Genomic DNA, 21,639 nt, shown 5'->3' with positions numbered 1-21,639 from the left:
CTCGCATACAGCTCTGTTTTTAAATACCACACAGCTACTAGGATACTAGCAGACTGGTGAAGACGTTTCAAAACAATGCCCAAGAACCTGAGATGTGTCTTTTTCGGAGTAGTGCATGTGTAGATTTGTTTGTCTCCAAGAGCACTGTTTTGAAGACGCGCCTGACGTTTCAAATTGATCAAGTTACACAAGTTGACAACGACAACAAGCGCTGTTCTGTTGGTACCTGCGAGTTTTAATGCCAATGCTGCATGTGACGAGACCTCTGGTCGGTCGAGTTGTTCCCTGTACATGGGCACGTCGGCCCTACATCCCCTGTCCTGTGTCTTGTTTTGTGTTTGTGTCCACATGTCTCTTGGTACGGCTGTCTTCTTCCCACATAAAAAGACGAAAAACAATGTGGGCCCAATCATCAGGGAACATAACGGATGGTGATTAGAGTGTCTAGGACTATTATTGGGTGGGGGGAAGGTACTAGGAACTGCATTGCTCATAAGTACAGCGCGAAGAAGTGGGACAGTGGAATTCAGTACAGTCGGGCGCCGAAGGACGGAGTGCCGAAGGACGGAGAGGCGAAGGAGGGACGAAGAACGGAGTGAAGAAGGACAGAGTGACGAAGGACGGAGTATGACGAAGGACGGAGTATGATGAAGGACGGAGTGACGAAGGACTGAGTGACGAAGGACTGAGTGACGTAGGACGGAGTGACGAAGGACGAAGTGACGAAGAACGGAGTGACGAAGGACGGAGTGACGAAGAACGAAGTGACGAAGTGACGAAGGACGGGGTGACGAAGGACGGAGTGACGAAGGACGGAGTGACGAAGGACGGAGTGACGAAGGGCGGAGTGACAAAGGACGGAGTGACGTAGGACGGAGTGACGAAGGACGGAGTGACGTAGGACGGAGTGACGAAGGACAGAGTGACGAAGGACAGAGTTATGAAGGATGGAGTGACGAAGGATGAAGTGACGAAGGACGGAGTGACGTAGGACGGAGTGACGTAGGACGGAGTGACGAAGGACGGGGTGACGAAGAACGAACGGCCTAGAACCTCATCATGCACAGCATATCAATGCATGTATGGTGGATTAACTGTGCATGAAAATATGACTGGTCTAGGTTGGGAGGCTGACCCTAAGTTCTTCGACGACTGACAGTACTTTACGGCTCAAGCTAGGGTTTGTCATGCCTTGTCTTGTGTTTATAGAGTTCTGGACAATAACAGCCTCACCAGTATTCATCCCGACACGTTTAGACCACTCGCCTCTACTCTGCAGGTCCTGTAAGTATGGCGTTGTGTGTGTGTGTGTGTGTGTGTGTGTGTGTGTGTGTGTGTGTGTGTGTATGTATGTGTGTGTGTGTGTGTGTGTGTTGAGTGTATGTGTGTTTGTGTGTGTGTGTGTATGTATGTGTGTGTGTGTGTGTGTGTGTGTGTATGTGTGTGTGTGTGTGTATGTATGTGTGTGTGTGTGTGTGTGTGTGTGTGTGTGTGTGTGTGTGTGTGTGTGTGCACGCACATCTGTATGTATTTGTGCATATGTGCACGTGTGGTGGTGCACGTGTGTTGGTGCGCTTGCTTTTATGCGTCCGGTTGTGTGTGTGTGTGCGTGTGTGTGTGTTGGGGGGGGGGGGGGGGGAGGATGCGTGTGCAAGTGCATATGCAGGCATGAATGCATGTGTTAAGTGGGTAAGACTTTTTATAATTCCTCTGTTTTTGCTAGCCAACAGAGCTACAGCTAGTTCTGACATGCGCATTCTCTTGTTGTCACAGGAAGATTGCAGATAACATGCTGGCTTCTATACAGCCCACCACATTCTCCGGTCTCGCTTTCCTCTCCTTACTGTAAGCAATGGATGGGTTGATTCTGCGGGTTTAATAAGGATTTTGGCAGGTGTTGGCCGTTTTGAACTGGTAAATCGGATACTTTTGGGGAATAAACATGGCAAAAGAATGCTGTGTGGGATGCTGTGTGGGATGCTGTGTGGGATGCTGTGTGGGATGCTGTGTGGGATGCTGTGTGGCATGGTTTCGCAAAACCGTCCTGAAGTGCAACTACTCAGCTCACTTGCCTGTTTTGTCTAACTCACGTAATAGCCTGGTGACGAAGCAGCACGCATGCAGAACCATTTGGTTTTCCAAACCTGTTGCACTTGGAGAGCTCATTGGGTGTTTCATATCCAGGGTGTGTCATGTCCAGGGTATGATATATCCAGGGAATGTTGATATCCAGGGTGTGTTATAACCAGGGTATGTTATATCCAGGGTGTTCTATCCAGGGTTTGTTCTATCCAGTGTACATGTATGTTCTATCCAGGGAGTGTTATAACCAGGGTATGTTCTATCCAGGGTACTTTATATGGAGGAGTCAGGGTTCTGGCACCCAGGGCATAGCCTGGAGTTACACCAAACAGAACGTTTGACATGTTGCCTTTTAGATTTATAAGGAACTTGTCACCGCCTACTATTGCCTATAGCATGGCTATGCATACAGTTAATCAAGGCTTCACTCCATCGCCGATTGTCTTGCATTTGTTGGTGTGTATGACCCCGCAACTTGGACCGTGTTCTCCCTCTGTACAGCGACCTGAGTCGTAATAGGTTGACCAGCGTACCGTCTGCTGCTTTCGATACACTCAAGAGTTCGGCGAATATGTAAGTGTGTGCATTTTGGAATTCAATGCTAGAGGTGGTGTCAATAATGCCATGGTGGTGCGCAAATGTACGCCTTCAAGATGTGCGCTGGTTCACGATGATAATCGGTCGTGATGTTATCTCTCCAGTTGGACCATCATGTTGTCCACAACCCATTCACTCAGCAGTGGGCCGTGATCTGTATTTGCGGATGTGTGATGGTCACGAAATAGCGAAATTTATCCGAAATGTTTCCCATTTTTTCAATAGTGTATCTCTAGTGTGGTATATCCTTTAAGGCGTGCCTTTGCTTTGTCCTGTGCCGTGTCTATGCTAGCTTGCTGAGCAGCAACAGGTTGTCGTGTTCGTCGAGCGGAGCTAGCAGCATGTGCTCTGCATCCTGGGGCCGTGCCGTAGGAAACTGTTCGCTTCCCTGGGGCACCAAGCAGGCAATCAGCGCCTACCAAACCAAGCGTAAGTGCCAAGAGCAGCTCACAACCTGTTCATTGCCACAGTACACTACTGTTAACTCTGAAGAACTGGGGGGGGGGGGGGGGGGACTAGAGGTGACGGGGGGGGGGGGGGGGGGGGTGGAGCAGCCTCGTAGCCTAGACGGTTCTTACTTCATCTATTTCCATCTATACACAGTTGGGCAGGCCCAGTGGAACCTTTTGGCCATCAACGTGTGTTTACCGCTGATGGGGTCATATGTATACCCTCCATATCACACACAAAGCATAAAAAGGCTAGGGTATGACCGGACAAATCCAAACCTGTTTCCACCGGTCCTGTTGAGTCATCATGTATACATTGGTATGCTGTGCTTGGTGAAATCCTAACCTGTTCGTTCTTCTGCACCCGACAGTACTGTTACGTTACACACAGTGGGTTGAGTACTCTCTGCTCGCAAAGTGCTTAAGTGCCCAAATGGGCATAGCTTCCTTACAGGCAAGGTGGAACAGAATTGTATGGCAACTCCGATTCACACTTACGTGATCATCAGCCACACGAGTATTGGCCATGCGCCCTGGCCAAGAACAGGTTTGCCACGGTGATGTGTACTTGTGAGGAGAGTCACCGTTTAAGCCCCCTGACCATGGTGCACCTCAACTCCTCTTCCATGACTAAAATTACCAAACATAACTTGTGTCCGCGTGTGCGTGTGTGTGTGTGTTTTGTGTTTTGTTTGTGCACCAGATTGTAGCAATGGCACAGCTATTGGTGAGTGTTCTAAGTACTTGTCGAACATATACACATACATGCACATGTGTAGTTGGGTAGCAGGGGCATAGCTGTTCCCCCTCTTTTTTTGGGGGGGGGGGGGGGGGGGGGGATGCACGGCCGCATACATGTACATGTATGTGTAGGATGGCTGGTGCATGTCATTCATGGTGATCCTGTGCGTGCTGAACCTAGGCCGAAATTTTACGGGGTGGGGAGGAGTGCACGTGCTCCCCGTGCCACATGAGTTCTACGCGCATGGGTACCAGCTCTGGGGTGCGGGATGCGTTCTTGCGTGTCAGTGCTTGTAAACGTATGTGCACGTACAATGCTGCTGAATAGAATCCGATCATGTGAGTGAAGTCAGCAACCTGCACTAGTACACTTCTCTAGTACACTCCTTGAACATATACATGTACGTGTGTAGTTGGGAAAGGGGGGGGGGGGTCATGCTTCCAAACTTGTGTCCGTGTTCAGTGCTGCTTAACCCTTTAAGAGCCGCCCCATACTTGAATGCGTCGTAAACGACGCATTCAAATGCAAAACTTCAAAAGATCGTAACTCAGTCCAATCTTGCTCAAATCCAGTGATCGAAATATTCAGGGCGAAGAGAAAAGTCTCACCTGTCGGGAGAAACAATCCGCGAAGCGCTGCGAGCTACGGTTCCTGAGATAAATCACTCGTAAGTTGAGCCACGATCGCGGCAATTTCAAAAGCGCGCAGTGCGACTTTAGTATTGAGAATTTTGAGACTTTTCGTCATGCTGGTTTACTCGAATTTGCATGGGTTTCACTGTTCATATTGTCAAGAGTACACAGCGAAAAAATTGGAACTCCACGATTGAGCAAAATGTAATATCTGGAGCGGGACGCAATTGGACGCATTTGGGGCATTTTTCGTACTGTCGCTGCGATCTAGCGCTGGATAGACGGTGTGCTGGCGATCATGATCGACCTCATTCTCTTCCTCTCGCGGAGACCTTTCCAGGAAGCCCTAGATTGTGAGAATTGAGTGAGTAGAACTGAAGCTATGATCCAAGGAACACGAAAAAATGCAGAATTTTGAAATTTTCCTGTGGCTCTTAAAGGGTTAAAGGGGAAGTACAATTTCAATCAATTATTCACCTGTAGTCTTCGGGGTGCGGAGTCGAATGGTCTTGGTCCGAGGAAACTGAGACACTCCCTTCTTTCTTTATTCCCAATCGAACTTGCCACTTCCACCGAAACTGGGTGACTGCGCCCTACTAGCTGGGATTTGTATGCAAAACGTCAGTAAAAGCGCCATTTCGTTCTTAAAAAAGCTTGAATGATCGCTATTGGCCTATGTGTTGTACTCTTTTGGATACTGAGTCGATTGGTTTTGGTCCTAGACGGCTGCGATGCAGCGTTCAGCCCTTATTCCCAATCGAACATGACTGAACACGCGGTCACATGCTCATGTGTACATCAGTCACCTGGTCACCGTGCCTGCAGGCTACAAATTTACAGCCCGTTTGCGTGTGTTTCTGTAACTCAAGTCGAACCTTGGTGTGAAAGTGATTGCACTGTTTAGTACTGCCCACACAGGACTGCGGAATGATTGAAGGCGCAAACTTGAGTGACACGACTGGATGTCAGTACTGTATATTAAAGGGAGTCAAGTCTGAGGGATATATAATAACTGATTCAGTGGCGTCGCAAACGGTACGGTCACTACGGTATTGACCGTACCGCTATTTGCCCCAAGTACCCCGGGAATCAATAAAATGCACTGATTTGGGCTCTTAATTTCCAAACTTTTCGGCTGTGCCACCACTCCCCCACGAGTCAAATTGTACTTCAGATGGCTGACCGCACCACACTAAATTACCTTCCGACTCCTCTCTGATTGATAAAAAGAGTTCGATATTGCGGAGTAAAATGGGAAAGGGCGGTCTGCTCCGAAACATTTCCCAATGAAGTCTGAGGGAGTCGTGACATTATTCTTTTTCATTCTTTTTGTATTGTATTGTATGCTCAGTTGTTAAAGTGCCTAGCCCGTCATCGTTGGCCACCAACTTCACCGGCGTCAGCTGTCAGTCTGTGACTGGTACGCTGATGTGTACCGACCTGAAGATCACGGCCGTGCCCAAATTCAAGGCTGACACGTCCTCGTTTACCATTCTGTGAGTCACGTCCAAACTGAATGCTAGTACAATACCTTTTTATTTTATTTATTTTTTACTATTGAACACTCACTGCATGATGAACTAAAATGAGGAGGAGAACTCGACACAATGGTACATATCCAGCAGGACGGAGTGGGTGGGACCTGTGAAGCTCAGCCGACCAAGGGTCTCGGCATCACAGCTGCACATGTGCACCAAACCTACTTTAAAGAGAGAACTCAGATGGTGAGCAAAGGAAAACAGTTGTGACATGGAAAAAAGTGCGGGCACAAGTTTTTTTCTTTTCCTTTTTTCCTACAAAATCCACAAATCTCCAGACACTGGGGTGAATAATGGAGTGTGGTGGTATGTCAGTTTTGTGCTAGTTTGTGCACGTCAAACTGTTCAAAATCTGGTTTAGTTGGTGGACTCAATCTCATAACTTATGAACACACTTTCTCCCATGTTACAATACCTACTTTATTATTACACTTTTTCTTTTTCTTTTTTCTGACTCATATTATGGCAACACTGGCCAAAACTCGGCAGCACTGCGACTTCACACAGTCGGACGGTTCTGTCTCAACATTTCGATCACCCTGACCATGTTCAGGATGAAGTGGGTAAGGAAGTGAGGCAGGCTTCAAAACAACAAACCCGAATGAAAAGCACACACCCGGCTCGAGACGAAAAAATAATAACAAGAAAGATAACAAAGTTGCAGGGAGGACGAAGATACGATTAGAACACAGTAGTTGAGGGGTTTTAAACTCATAATTGTTATGGTGATACCTTGCAAAGCCTGAACGTCCCACCTATAGCCTATAAGACTGCCCCCTGATCGGGGAAACTGATGCATTGTGCCACCCATCTGCATAGCTATCGTGTTTTGTTGTGAGTTTCCGAGTTTGATTGTGAAAAATGTTCATAACACCTACTGTTTAGAACCTACAGAGGCTATCCCTTATTGTTGTTTCTCCTTGCTTTTTCCTCTCTCTGTGACTAATGTTTCAGCGTGTTAGATACATGTGCAGTGAAGTATCTTCCAGCTCGGTCATTCAGGGACTTCCCCAACGTGAAGGGCCTGTAAGTGATGAGTGGTGTGTTCTGCTTTTATGTTCAGTGGAATACTTTAGCAGGCCTCAACCTGATGCCAAGTAGCAAGACCCCACAGTACCTCCCAGCCCACTCACAGGAGCCATCACAACTGCCTCCCAGGCAGACCCCTCCCAGCCCTACCAGCCCACCTCAGCCGATCCCAGCCTTCCCAGCCTTCCCAGCCCCCCCCCCCCCCCCCCTCAGCCCTCCCAGCCCCTCCCAGCCCCTCCCAGCCCCCCTCCCACCCCCAGTCTCCTCCAAGCCCATCTCAGTCCTGGATCAGAAATCAATGTGTGAGGACAAAATCACGCCTTGCGCAATCAGGAAGATTCATCGAATTCACATCGTTTTAACTTAACGTTACGAGCTGTGAGATTGACTACACAGCCAACCTTGGAAGTAACAGCCCTCGACTGGCCATGGCAGGTGAATGTATGCAGTTAAATAGATAGTGTGTTTGAAGATATTGTCATTATCCATGAGTTCCAGGTATATCCGAGGTAACTTATTATTCGCTGGGTTAGCTTTGATCTGAACATGCTGAGTGTTGCTTTCTTCCCCTAACCTCTAAGTTGCCACCTTCTTCCTGGGCAAATTTGCTCATTGTCCTACTTCATTATTTTCTGTTTTGCCTTCACAAAAGCAAACTCGGATGGTGAGCTAATGTAATGGATAAAATGGCAGGACAAAATGTTACGAGTAATCATAGCCAGCAATCGCATGTCATCACGTACATTCAAAATCAACATAATTTTGCGAATCGACCTTTTTTTCAGGATCACTTTTCAACGAGGACGAAGCAAAGTCGGCCGAACGAAGCCTAGAGGAAGAAAATCACCCTCTCCACTTCACCATCACGATACTGACATAGATACGAGATGAAACAACTAAAAATCCACAAGAAAACTGTACGGCCATCATCGCGCTGACTTTGGTCTGACTTTGGTCTGAGAATTTCTATCACGATCAAAAATGTACGAGGAGCACTCAAAAATAAGCCACAGACGTACCTTTATCGCTCTCTACTCCTTTTTCAAGGCACAAAAGTCGACTCTCCACTTTCAAACCAGGAACCAGACATACCAGTGGTCCTTTTCAGCTGCTCCACGAGCGCAGGAAATGTTCACCAAGGGGCGCAGAGCAGCATCCATTCCAGAAAAATAGCTAAAATACGAGTGAGACTGCATGCCTGAGTACATGAGTACAAGTATGAGTACATGCAGAAAATAGTCAATTTCAGCGTTTCTGCTCCAAACAGCAACTAGCTTCGACTAGAAACAAAGATTACACCAAAGGATCAAACAACAACCATTTTCTGCAGTTTTTTGCAGATGCCTTCCTTGTGCTTGGCCCAGCATGCCAAAAATCACACCTCGGAGGAGTACAAAAATTACAACTCTCAGATGTCCTCGATTGCTGGCCATGGCACATGTTGACTGTATATGGTCTGCACACATTGGTGGAGAGTTGGTCATACACAACTCGTAACATGTTGTCCTTCGTTTTATCCATCTTCAGAGAAGCATTTAAGCTGTTTGTTTTGCTGTTATTTTCTGTTGTCACTCCACCTCAAGACTACTGGACAGTAACGGTCTGCAGACAATGGACAAAGATGCGTTCAAAGGTCTTGTCATCATCACTTTGTGAGTGTAGTATCAACTGGCATGCATAGCTTTACTGTTGGGCTCTTTCACTCCATTTCTTGTTTGCTTTTTCTCATCTGTTGGTTTCCATTGACTTTGTTGGTGAAACGGGCTGTGATTCATGATGTTAAAAGTGTGCAGTCAATTTGTGACTAGGTGTGAAGATGATGTCATTATTCGGGAGATTTTGTATCCACTGGGTGTCCTTGAAATATATATAATAACGTTCTTCTGACGCATTTCTCGTTTCTTCTGATGATATTCGCTGCTAGGATCCTAGACAATAATAAACTGGCCAGCATTCACCCGGACACATTCAAGCCATTAGCAAGCACACTCCAGGTCCTGTAAGTGTCGTTGTCGCTTTATACGAATTTGTTCAGGGTACATTTTAGTTTGGTACAGCTTCAGCCATTGCCACACAGGTTTTTGGTCACTTTCACCCACCCTTCCACAGTGTACTAATTCGCTCATGTTTGATGGACTAATGGACAAAGTCATGCTGAATCCGAATCTGCGATAAAAATTGGGGGCTCTTATAACTGCTCCAGTGTGAAATTGAGGTTCAAATATTGGAATCTCGGCCAAAATACAGAACAGCCTTTGAGGCCTTTGGCCCTTTGGAACGATACCGTAAAATTCCGTTAATAAGCCCCGGGCGTATACTTTGCAGAGCGTCAAAACCGGGCGTATATTTGGGCATGGGCTTATACTAGGGCATGGGCGTTATTTCGGTCGCAATCTGCAGAAGATCAATCTATCAGCAACCCACTAGTTTCAGTGAACCACCATTCACACTGAGCGCGGTACAGGTACATCAAATCACAGCTGGAAATTTGGTCGTAACCAAGAATGTAGCGATAAATTACAGATTTGATAGGTAAACCACTTGCTATGGTAAGTAAAAGGCACAACAGGTACCGGCATGGCTGAAAACGTCGTGACGCTGAAGCAGGTAAGGCAGAAAACTAGATGAGAGTTTGCTACATTCCAATGGAACATCGCTGTCCTCGCGCGCCGTGACAGTGTTGAGTTCTGCACTGTGCTGCGTGCAGTGGGATGGCACGCACTCGATCTACAACTGTTCTACAGTTTGTACGTGAACGCACGCTCGCGCGCTGGTCATTTTGAGTCCACTTTACGCCCGGGGCTTATTTCGGGCATGGGCGCTAAAACGGACTTGAAGTGTACACCGCCTAAAACTGGGCTTATTATCGGACATTATTTACGGAATTTTACGGTAGTAAAACCCAAAGGGCCCCCGTTTTTTAAATTCACAGGATGACTTCTAAAGACAATACCTACTGGAAAAATGCTTGTCGCCCTGCGTGACAATGTATACAGCATAGACCTTCCTCTTGTGTGTGTGTGTGTGTGTGTGTGTGTCCCGTATGGTGCAGTGGTATGTGCAGTCGATTTCCAATCGAGAGGTTGCGGGTTCAATTCCCGACGATTATGGTCGCACACGTCTTTCTTCTCTTTCTCGGACTCTTCCTGACTTTTCTTTCATTCTCCTGGGTGGTTACCAACAGCCAGTGTATGCTGGAGTATGTGGTGTGGTGTGTGTAGAAAAAAGAAAGAAAAAAACTGGAAAAATGAAAAATAGGGATTCACTGGCCAGAAAAAGTCACTTCAAACAGCTGTGTGGTGGATACCAGGCTAAAAATAGTGGCGGTCAATTCATCAGCCTTGCAAGCTGTTGAATGGTGTAATCCCAGCACAAGTTGCTATGTCTAACATAGCTGTTCGCTATCATCGCTTCCGCGATGGGCATGTCTGAGGTCTGAGGTGTGAAAAAATGCCATTCACGAAACAGTCAAACTATGTTTCCTATGTGGTTGAATGCCTAGGCGTTCATTTCATTCCATTGATCAGGTGCATTGTTCTTTTCTACATTTGTTGTCACAGGAAGATTGCAGATAATCTGCTCACGACTATACTTCCCGGTACATACTCCGGTCTAGGTGCTCTCTCCACTCTGTAAGGAGATTTCGTGTGTAGGCCAGGACTTGTTCCCCCTCTGGTCCGTTTCATGATGTTGCTTGAACACAGTGTGCATTCTGCCAGGCGTGTGTTACGCCGTAGCACAGGCTCCGGCATCCAGAGTAAGAAGGCTTACGGAAAGGTGACAGTTTTCGGGTGACCGAAATGGAGAGAGATATTGTCGCACCGAACACAAGCTACAACAACACACATACACCTCTAAGAAATTCAATCTACACCATAAAATAACATCCAGTAATTTCTTATCACATTCCATTGATGACTTGCTGCACCTCGGGAGTGCAAAGTGGTTGCATCAGTATCAGCTTTCTCTGTGTGCTGTCACAGCATAAACAAATAGACTGCTCATTGACAATAGTACAGAAGTTACAAAGTTCAGATGACAGGGACTTCTCTCCTGCATCTCTCTCTCTCTCTCTCCCTCTCTCTCTCTCTCCCTCTCTCTCCCTCTCTCTCCCTCTCTCTCCCTCTCTCTCCCTCTCTCTCCCTCTCTCTCCCTCTCTCTCCCTCTCTCTTCGTCTCCCTTCCTCTGTCTCTCTGACCCACATCTATCATAGTTATTCTCTCTCTTTGTATGTGTGTCTCTCTCTTCTCTCCAGGGACCTGAGTGGTAATAAGTTGCAGACAGTGCCCTCTGCTACATTTGACCACATAAAGAGCTCAGTAACAATGTAAGTACATCTATTATTGCAATACAGAACACTAGTATAGTGAAGAAAAAGGACCAAGGGAACTACAAGTGACAAGTTGTTGAATGTCAGTCCTGTCGGTCAGCTTTGTGCAATGTTATTCCATGAGCTGATTGTCAAATAACCGGTGGTGTTAGTGGACATTATAGGGTAACTTGTGGTTCCTTGGTCCTTTTTCTTTACTCTAAATTAATCAATAGGGAGGTTTCGCTCTACGGAATTACGTATGAAAATAACGTAGGAACTGCACGGAATTTTAATACATAAAGATCAGAGCTGCTGGGTTTTGCTCCACGTGATTTATCCACGACTGCTAAACATACGTTGTTGTTTTGGAGACGCGTTGGCTGCATGCGCCCACTGCATGCACCATGAACCCAAACAGCGTTTTCCATCTTATTTTGCACTAAAATACCTTCCGACGCCCCTGATCCTGGTGCAATCGTTATTTTCTTTGGAGCTTCTAGATAGTGGAACCAACATGGTCGACGTCATGTGACCCATGGATGCTGGGGTTGAGTGGAGATGGTACCAACATGGTCCACGTCATGTGACCCATAGATGCCAGGGTTGAGTGGAGATGGCACCAACATGGTCGACGTCATGTGACCCATGGATGCTAGGGTTGAGTGGAGATGGTACCAACAATGATGACTGTACCTCAGGGTCATGTGAATCCATTCCTCGCAGAGTTATATTATTATGACACAGATACTGTCGACCTCTAACCGGGGTTGACGTTCGAATGGTAAACTACATTGTTTAATTGAGAAATGGTGTACAGTGCTGGCATAGTGTACAGTTTTTTTTGGCTTGTACACAATTTATTGATTTATTTTTTGAAAAACGTAAAAATGTTTGGCACCTATGAAATCAGGGGATGGCCCACGCCTGGTAAAAAAATAGTGTACAGTGCTGACATAGTGTACAGTGCTGGCATGGTGTACAGTTTTTGGCATATTTTCTGTTTTTAAAATAAATATCCTCGTCTTTGATTTTGTCCTGTCGTCATACAGCCTGTTGAACAACAACAGCCTGATATGTTCTGTGAGCGGCGTCAATGACATGTGCTCTGTGGCCTGGGGTAGAGTACATGGTACCTGTCTGGACTACTTCACTTCGGCGGATAAGCCCATCACAACATTCCGCTCTCTTCGTAAGTACATTCGGGAGGAGGCAGAGACGATTGGAAAAAGGTCGAATCTGGGAATGTTTGAAAGTGCGTACAACTCTGGTTCTTTGTTTGCATTAGCTGCCCGGGGTAAATTAGCTTCTCCCTGGCACTCTCAGAAGACAAGCAAAGATGGACGACTCGCATGACTTGCCGTTCAGTTCTTGACACCTGTGTTTTGGGTCACTTCTCTACTTCCATTCATCCATTCATCCTGTTGAGGAACGACGTATTCTTTTCATGTGTGATGATGTTGCCCAACCTGTAAAATGTCACTTGTCTCATGTGCATGTGTGATATGAGCATCCTGGATTTTAGGACTTCCCAGTCTTGTCTTTTCAGTCTTCTTATTCGTCACTTTAAGGGTAGCGAACTACGGAATGGCTGTTATTCCGTCAGGCGAAATTACTGGTCAGTCGGCGACACGCATTTTTCACAAAAAATTGCGTTTCACCTGCTGGGAGAGTATGCGTGTACTCGAGTCTCATCCTGAGCACGTTTTTTTCTTCTTTTTTCAGCTCCAGTATAGCTGTATTTTTCATTGCAAAGCCGTCCTCGATTGTTGTGTTCGTTGTTCAAACGAAGTGGACATTCAATCATGAAGGCAGAGAACATAGGAGCCTGATTGGAGTTTCTCGTGGCATAGGACGGCCACACAGAGACACTTTGGGATTTTCTGAATATAAAATACCGTACGCACGATGCTGAGATCAATTTGTGCGATATCAAATTGTTTGTGATCTACCACATCGAGCAGAACGGGATCCAAACACAAGCTTACCGACGGTTAGGCTGCCGACCTGACTGGACAAATGATCCCTGGCTTCACCAGACGCCAGAAGTCGGACACCATGTCCTTTGCCGCGACGTCCATCTCCAAAAAGAACTCCATCTTCGTCGTGAAAAGGCTTGAAATACTCAATATTCAACCGAGATTCGCGGTCTCACCCTTTCTCAGATCGAATCATTTTTTGTTGTAGCAGTTGCAGGGCAGATCCCCGCCACTACTTCAACAGAAGATGGCTCCAAAGCATGCCTGGAACAAGCCATATCGAGGTTGCAAGCCACCCCCCTCAGCACTTTTTTGGAAGAAATTCGAAATTTCAATGGTGGAAGATATACTATGAAGAGATTTTCAAAAAGTATGTTTCGCGGAGCGATCGCTCAACCTACGTCATTCAAACTTTGCAGGATGGTTCAGACGTACATGCTAGGCATGGAACCACAGAAGATGATATCATAGCTGACACACACAGTCACACACACAGCAGATTCGTGTGCACAGATACGAAATTAGTGGACGTCGTCATCTTCTTCCCGCTCTCAAATGTACTATGACGTGCTATTTCGCCTGACGCGTAATAGCCCGCCCTTCCAACAATACCTCTATCCATTCATTCAAACCTGCCTTCAGCCATATATCCATCCATTCACCCATCCATTCATCCATCCATCCTTTCATCCATCCATCCATCCATCCATCCTTTCATGCATGCATGCATGGATGCATCCATCCATCCATTTATCCATCCATCCATCCATCCATCCATTCACCCATCCATCCATCCATCCATCCATCCATCCATCCATCCATCCATCCATCCATCCATCCATCCATCCATCCATCCATCCATCCATCCATCCATCCATCCATCCATCATCCATCCATCCATCCATCCATCCATCCATCCATCCATCCACCCGTCCATCCATCCATTTACCCAGCCAACTATCCACCGATCCATCAGATCAATATCTTGCTATTTCATGTCTGTTTGAAAGTTTTCCATGTTTTTTCTGTGCTTGTTGGCCTGTTTGTTCAACAGATTGTGGCAAGGATATGACAGTTGGTAAGTTAGCAGTAGGGAGAGATAGTGCGGAGTATTAGACAGTCGAATTTTGGATTGATTTTAGAGAATCTTCGACAGCTACTCAAAGAGTTGAAACTAGAGCTGTGGTCGGCTGCAAACTACCAACCAAGAGAAAGGTAGATTTGCATGCAGGTTGCACGTTCCAGTATACAGAGAAGCAAGGGCGGATCCAGGAGAGGTTTCAGGGGTTCAGTGGAACCCCCTAAATTTTGTAGTGTACTACTGGAAGCCATATACCTCTGCAAATACATGTATCAGCTATTCCGTTTTGACTAAACTGGAATCAGCTTGCTATAGTGCTATGATCAAGAGTTATGCACTCTCGCTATAACGCAACAACCACAGCCAATGCACGGCTCACAATTTTTCATCTCACGCTCGAAAAGAACTATCACTTGCTCGAGTCGATAAAACACAGCTGCTGCATTGCTGCATGCTGAACCTCCTTTTTATTTGAATTACCGTGCTGTCCTTCATCTTGACCTGCACGCAATCGAACCGAGTATTAGATTTTCTAATGCTCCGTAGGGTTTGTGTGTTTGTGTGTTTGTGTGCGTGCGTGCGCGTGCGTGTGCATACGTACACGCTTATATGCATGTGCATAGGCAGGCGTGTGTGAATGAGAGAAGAATGTAGATGAAGACTAAAATGTTTGAGAGACAGAGAGAGAGAGAGAGAGAGAGAGAAAACAGAAAAGAGAAAGAAAAGGAGGAGTATGATTAGAGGAAGAAAGAGAGAAACATTGTGTCTGCTAGTTTGTGTGTACGCGTCTGTTTTGGTTGAAACGTATTTAGATTGAGTTACGATATCTCTTGTTCTGATGTAGATTGGACGAAGGACTGTGGACTACCCTCGATCGCTGGCCATAGTGGTATCTTCTCCTACACATCGACCGACATCGGTGCCACAGCACTCGCCATCTGCCAGGATGGGTACACCACCCGTAATGGTAAAAGCACGATGACCTGCCAAGCACCGACTTCACCGGGTCAGAAGGCTGCGTGGAGTCCAGTCTTGTGTGATCGTGAGTCGGCCTGCCCGTGTGTCTGTTACGAACAGTAAAGCCTGCCAGGGAGTTGTACAACTTCTTGACCAGGGAGTTGTACGACTCCTTGTTCTTGACCTGCCCGGTACGCGAACCCGTCGAATTTTTTTCTTTTTTTCGAAAGCCTGCACTAACCGGATGCCCTTGGTGCAGCGACGACTGCCCTGATACGACAGGATTCCGCTTGATCCAGGGATGCACGTTTGATCCGCAGCATTTTGTACATGAAAATCTGCCCGGTCAACACAGGACTCTGCGTTGGTGCAGGGTTCGGCAAACACAGGTTTTACTGCATTTTGCAATGGCTTGAGGAAGGGGCGTAGGAGGGGCTTGGGAACCAAAGGACGGAGGGGGCTGGGAAGCGGGCTCCCCCGGGAAATTTGTATAAAAAAGACACAAAATCCTGTGTTTTGGGTACTTATGGCACATTTTTTACTAATTTTTAGTCATAGAATTTTAGGTTTCACATGCAAAGGACTGAGTTGCCTTGACCCAAGTGTACCTAATAGCCGTGTCGAGTCGAGTACGAGTCAAACTCAAACAAAAGTCAATAATCTGATGGGTTCCGATTTTTGTACCGATTTTGCACGTTCCAGACGGACCACAGTTTTCGAAAACTGATGATGCAACAATTGGCATGGATATTCCCCTGATGAAACTGTACGACCTTGCATCACCGCCATACAAAGCAATAATTGCTGACTTGCTGCCGGAACGCTTTTTAAATGCAGAGTTGGTTGCAGCAGGTGCCAACTTGCAGCACGCGAGGTGGTACAACAACGTGATTAGAAAAGCCATTCTTCCTGTTGAGTTGCAAGACGTGTGTATTCCTGTGCTCCACCTAGATCTAGGGATTTATCCCTGGATTTTCTGACGCACATCAAATTGATATTGCACTGAGCAAAGGTACTGTATTTTTCCGGTTGTAAGTCGACCTTTAACGACTAAAAATAGAAGGAGAAAAGCTGGGGGTCGACTTACAACCGGGATTCGACTTATAACCGGGAACTATCAGTATCTTGCAAAAATGACCTGCACTGCATGCACGAGAGCACCATGTGTATACATTTTTGGCAGTTTATTGGCCTTTCTAAAGAATTGGGAAGTTATACTCTCCAATAAGGAATGTTTACATGATTTGTTGATGTGTTAGTAGCAGGGAGTGGTTAGTAGTGCTTCGTTGGGTGAACACTTTAAAACGCAGAATTGAGACCTCCGGATATGGGGGTCGACCTATAACCGGGGTCGACTTACAACCGGTAAAATACGGTATGTTTCTTGCTGCAGATGACGGTGACTCTGCAGCGTTTACAGCACTTATCAAGGCCTACAAGAACGTACACGATACAGCAACACAACAACTACACCTACAGTTAGAAGCACAAAGCATTCTTAGGCAGCTGCAGTGTGTGATGCTGCACAAGCAGCAGCAGGAAGAAGTAGTGGCTGCTGGCTTGCAGACTGTGGCATCAAATCTGCACTTCCTATGGAAGGAGAAAGAAAAGGAACTCAAATTAATGAATGATAGATGTGACGTGGCTCGAAAAGAGTATGAGAAATTAACAGAACAAGATTATAAAGCAGCTGGCCCGTGCGTAACTTCCTTGGAAGCAGTACTGCAACAGTACCAAATAAAGCGGCAAGCATATCACTCCAGAGCATTTGTCGGCAACCACATGCGTTGAAACCGGATGTCATTGCTGCCCTCACTTCTGTTCCCCTTACAGTTGTGCAGAGCCGCACACCTGCCGACAACGCCGAGGTTCAGCTGCTTGCCGAGGCAAAGTACTTGAGAGATTGCTACTCGAGACTCTTCACAGAGTATGCACCATGTCGCAAGCTGTTCAGCGGCAAGCTGGTTTTTACAACAGCAACAAGGCAGGTTCTGGGTGGTGCCAACCACACCTTCATGGCCACCTGCAGAGCGGAGGTTGCGGCACGCAAGTTAGGCAATGTGACTCCTAAGCTTCACCTTCTCGAGTGCCATGTCCTTCCTTGTATGCAGCACTTCGGCATGGGATTGGGGTTGTTGAACGAGCAGGGCATGGAGAGCATCCACAAGGAAGTAAAGAACCTCTTTGAGAATAAGTTCTCAGCAATACCATCAACCCTTGCGAGGCTGAAAACCTCTGCTGAGCAACACCGCCTCAGCACTCTGCCAAGGAACGTGGCTCTCCGTCCACAGCCCAAGAAGCGCCAACGCAGCAATGCCAGCCCGGAATCAGACTCCAAATGACAGTTACGCTTGCATGCAGTGCCATGTTGAGAACATTAGTGTCGTCGGGGGGTTTTAATCCCTCGCACGATAGCCCTTCCGATTACTCTCTTATACATCACACGCACGCCACACTCAGAGGACAGATTGTTTTCGTCTTACTCCAAGGAGAGTCTCAGGAAGAAGGCACCCAAAAACAATCAGGATGCGCACGATAAGCATGCACGCATGCGCAACCTGCATGTGCCAAAAGGGGCACACACGTGCCAAAAGGGCAGGGACAACATACTTCCACATGAAAAAAAATGCATCCTCTCCTGAGGATGGGAGAGAAGAAAACAAAACGAGAAGACTGCCAGGAGAAAAAGAAATCAAATGTGAACAACATACACATGCAGATACGCAGGGCCAAAACATTAGGATACATTAGTAACTCCGGACAACGGGGGAAAATCCAAAGCAAAGGGGTGGAAAGAAAACAGACTGGGCCCACCCATAGAGGGAACCGCCATCTTTCAGGCGTGGGCCCCCGGAAAACAACCACCTCGCCCTGGTGCGAAGCCAAGGCAAACCGACGCTACTGCGAAGACCGCGGCAGCTGAACCGGGTGACCAGTCATCTGACAGCACAGGAGTTGTCCGGAAAACCATCGCGCAGCCGATGGGGCTACGAAAACTCACAGAGACATACACAGAAAGAAAGAAACACGGACTGACGCAAACATCTCAGCAATACTAGGAGCCAAAATTCAGACAAGAAAAACCACAAGAAGGAATGGCAGAACAGCAACATTGAACACGCCTACGGATACAGGGGCAGTCTATCCATGAGGACACCAGATAGCACACAAACAAATCGGTCACCAATACGCAAACAAAAATTAACATAGAAAAACCACAGGGCGCTACCCTGAATAACCACAGGCCTCTAACCTGAAAAAAACCACAGGTCTCTAGCCTGAAAAAACCCACAGGGATTGAACCTGAATATCACGCGTGAAACACATCCGCTCACGAAACACAAAAAAACACCGTCCTGAACCCTACTGGGACGCACAAAGGCCAGCCAGCAAAACACGGAAACCGAACACCCGCAAGGCGAACCGATGCAAATAAGCGCTGGATCCCACCAGCCCACCAGGCAGACCGTGGCTCACCATGATCGGACGCCCCCCTAGGTGAAATGAAGAGACCCACGTGCCAAAACACAAATACCAAACAACACACTCACAGAAATATTGCCACCCGGACCGTCAACGAGAATCTCAGAAGCATGTTACACCACTGGGCGTCAGCCATTCCACATGAGCGGGACAACCAGGCGGAGCACTAAAACGCTCGACACAAAACATGATTACTAGTAAAACGAAAAAGAAAGCACTTGTACTTGAAACTGGAAACGACGGAGTGCCACCACATCGAGTAAATCGATGGGGACATCTACCAAACTGAAACAAATCGGACGACACAGGATCGGAGCAGTCCGACGACACCGAAACGACGTGCACCAGTGCACAACACAGGGCGAGTAAGCAAACACGAGCAAAGCTACCCATGCTGACTACCATGATGACGTACCAAGCAACACGATGAGCATGCACGACAGCACGGACAACAGAACTTTCAAGTCAGAAGGTGTGAAAACACAGTGCACACGACCACTCGAACAGCCAGAGGCCGGAGGGCGACAATGTACACTGGTTCAAAACACCGCACACACAACGTGGGCCACAGTCATGTACTAACAAGAGCGAGGCTCGAACGAGGTACTTGTACACAAGAGAACAACCCGGGACTTCAATGCCACGAAGCGAAACAATTATTTTGAAAATCCCAAATCGAAGACTAGTACCAGGAGAACTACGTACAAGGTACCAAACATTACGCAGGGCAGACAAAGCATGCTCACCTGAGTAGGAGCTCCGAGGACAGGGTTGAGCAGATGGAGCAAAGCGGAGCCATGGCGAGGACGCGTGGAGAAGACAAGATTTGAAGCCACGGCGAAAACGAAAACGATCTCAGGGTCGTGGGAAACGATGCCACTAGCTGGGCGCCAATTGTCGTCGGGGGGTTTTAATCCCTCGCACGATAGCCCTTCCGATTACTCTCTTATACATCACACGCACGCCACACTCAGAGGACAGATTGTTTTCGTCTTACTCCAAGGAGAGTCTCAGGAAGAAGGCACCCAAAAACAATCAGGATGCGCACGATAAGCATGCACGCATGCGCAACCTGCACGTGCCAAAAGGGGCACACACGTGCCAAAAGGGCAGGGACAACATTAGGGCACAGCGTCCAATTTGCTGTGCCATGCTCCACTCTCAAGGAGCAGGTATTTGGTGGATCATCTCAACATGTGGTCTTCTTGGTCAAACACTCTTGCTGATCTGTTCGACCACACACTCTGAGCTCCTCTGATGAGACCTAACAGGGTTGAAATTAATTCCACACACTCTGAGCTCCTCTGATGAGACCTAACAAGGTTGAAATCAATTCTTGCTGATCTGTTCGGCCACACACTCTGAGCTCCGCTGATGAGACCTAACAAGGTCGAAATTAATTCATGCTGATCTGTTCGGCCACACACTCTGAGCTCCCCTGATGAGACCTAACAAGGTCGAAACAGCTATAACTGTCCGGAGATTGAGTACACTTGACAAAAAATTCTCCTCTGATCCGACGCGCAGGTCGTCATTTTGCGAAAGAGTCCTGCGAGGCACATCTCCTTTATCTGCTACTTAGCGGTATCCGTTGCACTTCGCGGAGCACAGCTGCCTCCAACAACATTTTTTGACGAGCAAGAGACTGAAGAGACGAAATCCATAAAAGTATTTCAAGTGACAGAACCTTTTCTTTCTGCGGAAATGATCATGAAAATTTGAAAAATGCGATGAGCGTGCCCACGCTTTCCGTGTGACCGCTGTTGCCAGGGTGTTGCTACAGGTCGCCGCCATCTTGCCAGGTGACCTCCCCGTAACAGCCGTGGCTCTCATGAAGTCCATGGAGTCACTTATCAAAATCCAGAGCCAGAGTCAACTTGTGACAATATGACCCACACATTCATGCAGTCTATTTTGGGGTTATCTGTGTCAAGCAAATCCAGTGTCACGGTCACGTTACCCAAACTGCAGCTCCCACCGTTCCATGGAAACATACTAAAATTTAACGAATTTATGCCTTATGGATATGTTTGAGTCAACTGGTGCCGATATATCTTCAGATTCATAATCTTGCTGTGTCTTTCATGTATTTTGTAGCTATCACAGCACGGACCAAAGCCTACCTGGCAACAGTGGATCTCTGCAACCCTCCAACTGCTCCGCTCAATGGCTATCTTGCCATCAAGCCAAACAGCAACGGTATTGGCGCTGTCGCCTACGTTCTGTGCAATGCCGGATACAACACCAAGTCCCATAAGATGACCTGCCAACGTCCTGCTGGCAGCGTAGCTAAGCCAACGTGGACCTCAGTATATTGCAATCGTGAGTTATGCTACAGTTCCCTCCTTTCTACATATCAAAGTAACAAGTAGCAGTAGTAGTAGTAGTAGTAGTAGTACAGGTGGAATCCTGATAATTCGAATATGGCTTAATTCGAACATACCGCTTAATTAGAAGTTTTTCCAGGACCGATTTCTATCAATACCATTCCCACAAAAAAATCCTGATAATTCAAACCTCGAACTGGACATGCACGGTTGATTAGAAGTCCCAAAGATTCCACTTACATAGAAAATGTGTGGGATTTGTGCTGATAATTCGAAGTTAGCAAAGTGTAATTCGAAGTTCACTGTACACTGTACTGGTCAGTTCAGTTGAGCAGCCTGTGCCGGTCAGTTTAGTTGAGCAGGCTGTACTGGTCAGTTCAGTTTGCATGAGCAGGCTGTGCTGGTCAGTTCAGTATCCGTAAAATTTGTGTCTA

The 21,639-nt window shown here is 47.0% G+C and overlaps 1 protein-coding gene and 1 long non-coding RNA gene across 2 annotated transcripts in view; both read left to right on the top strand.

The window, feature by feature from the left end:
* The first annotated feature begins 1,223 nt into the window (after positions 1 to 1,223).
* On the top strand, positions 1,224 to 3,063 carry LOC135826432 (uncharacterized). The gene is made up of 4 exons (XR_010555294.1): positions 1,224 to 1,284; positions 1,774 to 1,845; positions 2,584 to 2,655; positions 2,972 to 3,063. It is a non-coding gene; the product is annotated as an uncharacterized LOC135826432 (long non-coding RNA).
* A 16,241-nt stretch (positions 3,064 to 19,304) lies between these two features.
* The window catches only part of LOC135826243 (uncharacterized), a 38,941-nt gene continuing 36,606 nt past the window's right edge, over positions 19,305 to 21,639 (top strand). Inside the window, exons 1-2 of the mRNA XM_065338872.1 lie at positions 19,305 to 19,350; positions 20,976 to 21,200. Of these exons, the coding sequence (XP_065194944.1) occupies positions 19,305 to 19,350; positions 20,976 to 21,200 (271 nt within the window). The remainder of the gene's footprint in view (positions 19,351 to 20,975; positions 21,201 to 21,639) is intronic.

This window comes from Sycon ciliatum, chromosome 10, assembly GCF_964019385.1.
Source record: "Sycon ciliatum chromosome 10, ocSycCili1.1, whole genome shotgun sequence".
In the NCBI taxonomy this organism is placed as follows: Eukaryota; Metazoa; Porifera; class Calcarea; order Leucosolenida; family Sycettidae; genus Sycon; species Sycon ciliatum.
Note: the sequence above shows the minus strand (reverse complement) of the source record. Positions and strands in the feature narration are given on the sequence as shown.